The 8,275-nt window shown below is 43.8% G+C and overlaps 1 protein-coding gene across 6 annotated transcripts in view; it reads right to left on the bottom strand.

The window, feature by feature from the left end:
- PRDM1 (PR/SET domain 1) overlaps positions 1 to 8,275 on the bottom strand; it is a 105,384-nt gene that overhangs the window by 3,385 nt on the left and 93,724 nt on the right. For all 6 annotated transcript variants that reach the window (XM_055811307.1, XM_055811309.1, XM_055811311.1 and 3 more), the window contains 2 exons: positions 632 to 1,740; positions 193 to 321 (listed from right to left, as the gene is read on the bottom strand). In XM_055811307.1, the coding sequence (XP_055667282.1) occupies positions 193 to 321; positions 632 to 1,740 (1,238 nt within the window). The remainder of the gene's footprint in view (positions 1 to 192; positions 322 to 631; positions 1,741 to 8,275) is intronic.

Here is an 8,275-nt window from a genome sequence, read left to right as displayed (position 1 = left end):
GCTAAAGGCGACTCTGCTCTTACAGATGCTGCCGCACCAGGGCTGGAAACAGCTGCAGCACTGACTGCGGCCCTGAGCAGCTGAGGGCTCGCCACGCAGCCCTCCCTGCACGCCGTGCACGCCATGCGCCCGCACGAGCGCTGCCACCCCTTTGGCCTCCAAGGGAGGCTGCCTCTGTGGCATGTGGCATACCTGACACTCGTGGGGTTTTTCTCCCGTGTGTACCAGATAGTGCTTCTGGAGGTGCGCCAGCTGCGTAAAGCCTTTATTGCAAGTCTGGCATTTAAACGGTCTCTCTCCACTGTGTACTCGGAGGTGTACCTAGGGAGAAACAAAGCAATTAACAATTTCCAGTTTCCAGTACTGCAACAGAAGTACTTTCAGAGGTTTCCTAAAGTTAGCGGGAGATTCCCATCACCAAAACACAATGTCATCTAGTTACTTAGGTGGCGTCAGCATGAAAACACTGTCTTTACAACCGTGCTTTCCGGCTGGGAGATGCCCCTATTAAGCCCCAACTGGTAAGCAGCCTAACAAGCAAGGGAGGCCCGTCCCTGCTTTTCCTAGATAACCCTACAGGGAGAAACCAGACCCTCCCGAGAAGCCTCACGTCTCGGTCTCCTCTGCTTACCTTCAGATTGGAGAGCTGGCCAAAGGTCTTGGAGCAAACGTTGCATTCGTACTTGATCTTCCCATTCTGCTTCTTCAGTGGGTAGGGGAGGGTTTTGTAACCGGTCACATTCCTCTTACTTTTAATGAGATTCATGGCTTCTTCGCCGCCGGTGGCAGCCAGCACCACTGAGGTAGGTTTAGGTTGCATTATGTGTTCTGAACTGGCTGCTGTTCCAGCTGTGGGCGACCCGCTGGTAGGGCTGCATGGCTTGTCCTTCATGCTGGCGGCAGCACCCGTGATAGAGAAGGCACTGTTAGGTGCTGGTATGAGGAAGTCTCTCGGGTGATCAGGCTGCAGCAGTCGACGGCCTCCTTCGCTGGGCAATGAACTGGGGAGCGTGGTGGGGTTCAGCATGTGGTGGGAAAGGCTACCTCCACTGAGAAGGTTGCCATAAAGAGGATACATCCTTGGGAAAAGATTGAAATTGTTGATGCCATTGATATTGTTCAAAGCGCTTAGGTTATTACAGCTCATATTGAACGGAGGTAATAGGAATTTGGGGTAGTGGGGGTTATAGGACGGTAGAAAGGCAGGCGGGAGGTGGCCAGGGGGTGCGTATCCAGGATAAGACCCCAGTCCTTCTGAGCCGTACGATCCATTCAAGTAAGAGTACGGCTCTCTGTGCTCTTGGGAAGTAGGTGCCAGAGGTGAAACCGTGACCCCTGGACTGCTGTGAGGGCTTGAACTTTTTAAGCTTTGGTCCGGGCTGCTCCTCCCAGAAGGACTTGGTGTAGTAGACGTCTGGATGGGTGAATGAGTAATGTAGCTAGGTCTGTCCATTCCGTATCCTAAGGAAGCTTTCAGATAGTCTTCTGGAATGTGAGGTCGGATCGGGTAGACAACTCGCGGGAAGAAACACCTCTCTGGGCTGTAGTTCTTATGCAAATCATCCAAGTCTTTTTCTGGAGTAACTGGTGAAATGTTGGTCTGGAAGAAGTCTTTTCCTTTTGGAGGATTAGATTCCATTTTCAGGATTTCTTTCACACTGTGCTCCTTCTTTGGGATGCCCTTCTGATAGAGCTCATCTTTATCAGCACTGTGCTGCTTTGGATTAACATGGGTTTGTGCTGAAATACAAAGACAAGTTAATGATTATTCAGATATGCCACCGTCATTACCTCTTTTCAAAACACAATCAAACTCCCACAAGTTTAGTGGGAAGGAAGGGCCACTCTCAGAGATGAGCAATCATTTAACTCACCAAAAGCCTAATTTCTGTGCGAAGAAATGCCTGCTGGTATTAAGTGTTAATAAAAAACATTGCTATTTTAAGGAATACCAGCCAGTACATACAGATCTGAATGATGATTCATTCCTAAAATGCTAGGCTCCACTTTGCAAACTGATTTCACCTTTCTTTCCCTTTACATTTGACTAGCTTTGCTGTCTGTTTTCGACGTCTGTTTAAGCAGTATTTCTAATAAACGCAGTAACAAGCATTTGCTCACAATACAGGTTTAACAGAAGGACTTTGCAGAACGCAAGCTCCCAGAAATGTTCCTCAATAAATAACAAGGCATGACAAATAGGCTTTTGCCAAACCGCAGCAGTCACTTCACCAGCCAGTTCAATTACTTACAGTACCAAAAAAACCATGGCTGGCTAGGATGAAAGCTTTCTTCAAAGAGAAGGTACTCTCCATCAGTAAACAGATCATTACTCATTAAATATACTGCTTAGGAACATCTACAACAAAGCAGACTATTTACTGCAGATTTCTGTGGCATTCAGTCTATGCAAAACTCCTCTGCTTACAGCTGTACTTTATAAAAAAAATGCTGAAGTGAAGCAAAAGAAAGCAAGACTGGTTGGCTCCAGCTTAAGTTGAAATGCACTTAAAAAAAAAAGAGGGAGGAAAAGAAATATGTATTTAGAAGAAAACAGAAGCTAGCATGCGTTCGGCTCAGTTCAGCACATACACTGTTTATTTGTATTCAAAGACTCATTATCTGGACACAACAGAATATAAACAGTACACTGAAAGATGTCTTCAACAGAAAAAGAAGTCTGCTTTTATCTGCTCTCCCAAAGTTAATAGTTACATAATCTTGAAACGATGACTTGTAAGATACTTTATTATAAGGGAAAATCTACAAGAAGGTTTCATATTCATGGTTAGTTATGTGCAAGGTTTTCCGTCAGGAGGTACAAGTTGATGCCAATAGCTGCGTGACTCAAAAGTATCACAGCCCTTCAGCCAGGTTTCTACTTTTGTGACTGACTGCTCCTACTTCACTAACTGAGGTGAGAAGCAGTTATTTCTGGTTTTTGGAGGACCAGCTGAACCAGGACCAGTGAGGAAAATGCAGACAGGCAATGGCCACGCTGCTTTCATCGCGGATTCTTTGCTTCACTATTCACTGCCCTGACAGAATCTATCATTTGGCAACATTACCCTATAAGGCAAAGAAACAGCCATCTATTAAACGTATCCAAGAAAGCAGCTGCTTTCAAAGCATGCTCCTACTCACAGCAACCCGCTTTACAGTAGCATCCTTCTTCAAACGGCATTAGACTAGTAGCAAGCAATTTTAGTTGGAGATATGTGGGCATTTTGTGGATTTTCAAGTTGCAATGAAATGCAATTGAACACATTTAAGTTCAATTAAAATATTTATGATAAAATATAGGGTGTGTTGTACAGCAAGCATGTACACACGTAAGTGTGCAAGTAGCTTCCCGATTACTTCTCTTGATGTTAAAGTTTAATGCAGAACTGTTTCAATAATAAATTAATAGTGTGTCATATTGCCTGGCGTCAAAAATAATCTATTTTGTTTGGTCGTTCTGTCTGTACTTGTAGACTGGTAAACATTTTCTAACTATCCACCCAAATTTTTGCATATAACACAAGAGATCCTGCTAGGTTCAGGAAGCTCCATAATGGCACTGTGGATAGTACTATCTACATCTTCTTATCAGCTGCCTGTCACCATGCCAGCTTCTCAGAGCAAGCATTCCTGGTGACACTATCATCGGGAAGTATCGAGACTTGGAAGTATTGAAAGCTGGGCAGCGGGTGGGAAGCAGGACTTGTGAAGCCTTGCAGCCGAAAAAATAAATAAATACCACCTTATCTGTCGAGCAGGAACTTCAAATTGACACTTTTCTCTTTTAAAGAAAGAAAATCCAGGGGGAGGGGAAGAGGAAGGAGAAGTGCTGGCGCTGCTGGAAAGTGACAGAGAAACTGGGGCCACTTCAGTTAGAGGAACGGCTCCTACTGTCACAAGGTTAAACATCAGGGTGGGGACATATGTGCCTTATGTGCCGGAGAAAGCCCGCAAGTGACAAAAAGGAAGCTCACACCAAGAACGTAACTTTCTGTGCAACAGGCCCATGCCCCCACCTGACAGGCTAAAGATAATTGCTCTTTCCTTCCCTTCAAAGTTTTCCCAGTAAAGCCTTCCCTCCAACTAATTTCCATGTGTAGACAGAAGCTGCAATATTTAAAGATCATTTTTCAGGTCTAACTGTGACAGTTCTCTTTAGTTCACCAGCTATCTTTGGTCCATAAACCCCCTCTTGGCTTTTTCACCTATTTTACCTGAGCATAAGGGATGCTTCACAACACCAGAGAGATCAAAACATGATCAAGTGTGTCAGCACTGTGTAAAACAAGAGAAGGCAGTGCTGGGGGCCAAGGAGAGGTTCTTACCTTTTATACTGAAAGTGGATTTAAACCAGGGCTGAAACTGACTGAGAGTTTTACAACTTTTCTTGTTGCTCTTAAAGGAGCCATAAAAAGATGTATTTCTTATACATGATTTTTTTGGTTTTACTTCTGATTTTAGAATTAAGTTCTCACTGATGACAATGTCTCCCTCTTGCTCTTGAAATGCATTTTTCCTTCCCACCCCCACATACATACATATACAGTAAATATAGGCACATATTCTTCCAAGATCTGTCTAGTTTCTGTGGTCAGAGAGACACACAGAAAAGAAGTTCATGACAAAACAAGAACAGTGCAGCTGCATTTCTAAGTTACTGATCTGGGGGGAGAGGGGGAAAAAAGAAAGAAAAAAACCCAGACGTGCCTCTTTAGGAGCCTGATCCACTTCTAACTGAGGTCGACAGATTATTTGCTCAGATCTGAGATCAGTGAGTGCGTGCAAGAGGAAAAGGGACAAAACTCCTGACTTTTAAGTATTAATGAAACTTGAGCGGAGGGGCTGCCTGAAGTCACTCCAATGTGGGTGTTCCAGCTACAGACTGCTGCATAGCTGTAAGCTTTGCTCTCGTTTCTTGTGCTCCGAGCTGTAGCCTGAGAAAGACTTCATAAGAACAATGACCTGTTTTTTCTAAAAACTTGAAAAACGGTTGTAGGCGGCCAGTAATTTCAATAGTAATTTCAGGAGTGAGATGGTACTGAACACTTCGAGTGGTAGAGCTTAATTATGCCGATTCACATTTTCGATCTAAATTAAGCACCTCTTTTGCTAGTAGAAAGAGAACCTCGAAGTTGTGAAGCAGGCAAAACAAAGAGTGTTTCCATTCAAAATGAGAACGGAGACCTATACATTAGAAGTATATAATTTGATCATCTGTTTTCTAAACGTGTCCAAGGCAGGGTGACATGCCTTGGAAAACATTTTGCTCAGAGAAGGTTTTTAAGGAAGTCTTCAAATAATCCTCAACTTTAAGTCAACTTTAGCCCTCCAATTCTGATTTTGTGAAGACAACCTTTCATATAATTTCAAAATCATTTTCCTGAGCTCTTTTGAAGATTCCAGGAGGCATTTTTTTTAAGCAAGTGCAGATGTTTCCTCCCAACCCAAACAGAAAAAAGCTTCAAAACCAGAAAGTGAAACTGCCCATAAACAAAAGGGAAAGCAAGCAGCAGGGCTTAGCTAACGGCTAGCATGTCAGGGCCAGCAGGAAGAAGAAAAGAATAAACCACATGTAAGAAACAAGCATTAAAAAGTTAAATCTTCACAGAATCTGAAAGATTTTAAATAATACCTCGTTAAGCCTGTTAATGAAACAAAAAGATTGCCAAATGTTTTATAAACATGCAAATTGTCTTCCCCCAACTCAAACTTTTTTCCTGAAGCTTGACCAACAGATGTTACCTGCCTGTACTTGACTGAGGAGACAAACACGACATGAGCAGCAGGAAGTTGCATCATATGATTGCAATACATGAACATTATTATCAAATAGTCATGTCCTGAGTCAACGCAGTTGTTTGGTTTGGGGTTTTTTATTATTTTTTTTTTATTGTTACCCTCTTCACCCTCCATCCCCAAATAATCCCCCCTACAATGAGGTAGGAATAATATGTTAAACTATGTGGGACCCCCAATGCAAATTTCCTCTGTCTGTTCGCTAGTCCAAAAATAAAATATCACAGACAAGACAAACCGAGAGTCCAGTTGAATGGGGCCAAGCATATTTAACACATTACTGGAATTTGACTTTTTGGCCAGCAGAATACATAAATCTTGTGCCATCACACTTAAAACCATTTGATGCACAACACTACCATCTGAAGATGACATATCTCAAATCTTGATAATAAACAACATCAGTGGCTTCAAAACAGGCGGGAAGAAGGGGATCATTTGAAATGAGACTGAGTTTCTGCCACCGGGATAATGCAGTCTTGCCTCCACCACTATTGTGCAACTCTTTGCAGGCACTCCAACATCCACTCAAAGTTACGTAGCTCCACTCAGGGCTAATCATGGCTGTGAAGGTAAGTGTGTGCTTCAGCGTCTGAAGGACCAGGTCAAAGGCCCCAATTCAAGAAAGCACAGAGGACAGGGTTAAACCCATAACTAAGTACATGCCTAATTGCTGTCTTGAATCTGGATGCTTTCCTTCTACAGCACAAATGAACTAATGCTGAAGAAGTTACCTTTAATTTGAAAGTTTGCTGTTACAGAGGCAAGTAGATGTTATATGTGGATGTGTAATATATATTTATGCTCTAAAGTGGTAGTTCTTTCATTTTTGAGGCCACTAATTACAGGAAATAAAGCCAGAGAAATTCTCTGATACATTTTTCCCCAGAGGCCCATCCCGCTCAGGTGCTTAAAGAGGAACTGAGGTGCTAAACTCCCAAGACCGTGATCCCCAAACCCCTGAGGCACCTAAAGCAACTGCCTGTATTTTAAATTGGCAAGGCTGGAAGCTTTCCACAGGTGTGTGTCCCAGGTGGCCTGTGCCAGGCTGGGCAACCAGCCAAGGCACGGCTCTTCCAAAGCCTCCTGTGGGCACAGAGACATGGTGCAGGGAGACAGCTGGGTGCAACACAGCAGGGCCAGGAGCTGGCAGTGCTGCTGCCCCACGCTCACACTAGCGTGTGTCCCAGCAGGGTGGAGCCCTGACTTCAGCCTGCAGCGGCACCTGGTCCCCAGCTTTCCCTCCCTCTTCCTCAGAGGGTGCCAAAGCCAGCAGCTAGGAGCTGGGAGAGGCAGCAATGCTCAGCTGCTCCTCTGAGGGAAGCTGTGCCACTTTAAACAGTGAATTATTAGCAATCCGTTTGGCTGGAGAGAGCTTTTCCTGACCTTCTAGCAGCCGGAGGAGGTGACCAGTGCAGGGTGCCCCCAAACAAGACCGTATTAAGATGGGGCAAAGCCCCATGTCTGCAGCAGGTACAAGATGATAGCGATTTGGGGCCAAGCTTTCTGCATTTTATTCATAGATGAACACAATACAAGGGCACCTTGGCCAGGCTTGCAATGGAGGGAAAGGTTAGAGGGGCAGCAGGATGCTCACTAGTTTCAGATTTAACCAGAAGAAGTGGCCTGAGAGGAAGGGGAAAAAGAAAACTGAACAGTACTCACATATGCTTTAAATTCATTTGGTTCCAGTACTAACGCTGGAAAAACCATCCCTGCTTGCACTGTTGCTACAGGGCCTTCAGCAAATAAGCATCTTTGGGAGACGTCTGGATTTTTTTTTCCATACTTTTCAAGAAAGGGTACCCAAACGTTAGAAAACCTCAGTCCTTATGGTATCTGTAGGGTTTCTGGCCCAACTGCAGGCTTTAAGCCTGAATGTGTTTGTCACAAAGATGAGGGGGCAAAATAAAAAAAGTGAGAACTTTTTCTCATTTTTTTGAACGGCTATTTTCTTTAGGTGTAGGGGGCTAACAAAATTTCTGAACAGTTTAAGCAGAATTATCTTTAAAAAGAACAAGGGATATTTTGATTTCAGCATCTGGGAAGATTGTTCTTTTGAATGTTAAGACTGAACTACACAATTGTTGCTAAAGATCCCATCTCTTTAAATCCATATATTGAGCCTACTTTTATTAAAATGGATTATTCTGCACATGTCCAGACACCCCTAGCTTTGACCTGATAAAGATTAACCAGCCAATTCACTGACACTTTCGAAATACATTCCTTGCTCCTTCTGCAAGGCAACCTAAGATGCCAGCAGACGCAGGAAACCAAGGCTGCATTTGTGTATCCTCCTAGCTAGTGGCCAAATATGTCTGGCTGGATGTTTGCAAACTCCTCGTGCACAGAAACCCTTAATGCTGTTGTCTCGTACCACATGTAGGTCCTACTGAAGAGGCAACAGTTCCTCATATCAGGAAATAAAACTGCACAGCAAGTGGTGATATGACATGTGCAAAGATAACAGAAT

The sequence above is a fragment of the Falco peregrinus genome, chromosome 7 (genome assembly GCF_023634155.1).
Source record: "Falco peregrinus isolate bFalPer1 chromosome 7, bFalPer1.pri, whole genome shotgun sequence".
Taxonomy (NCBI): domain Eukaryota; kingdom Metazoa; phylum Chordata; class Aves; order Falconiformes; family Falconidae; genus Falco; species Falco peregrinus.
Note: the sequence above shows the minus strand (reverse complement) of the source record. Positions and strands in the feature narration are given on the sequence as shown.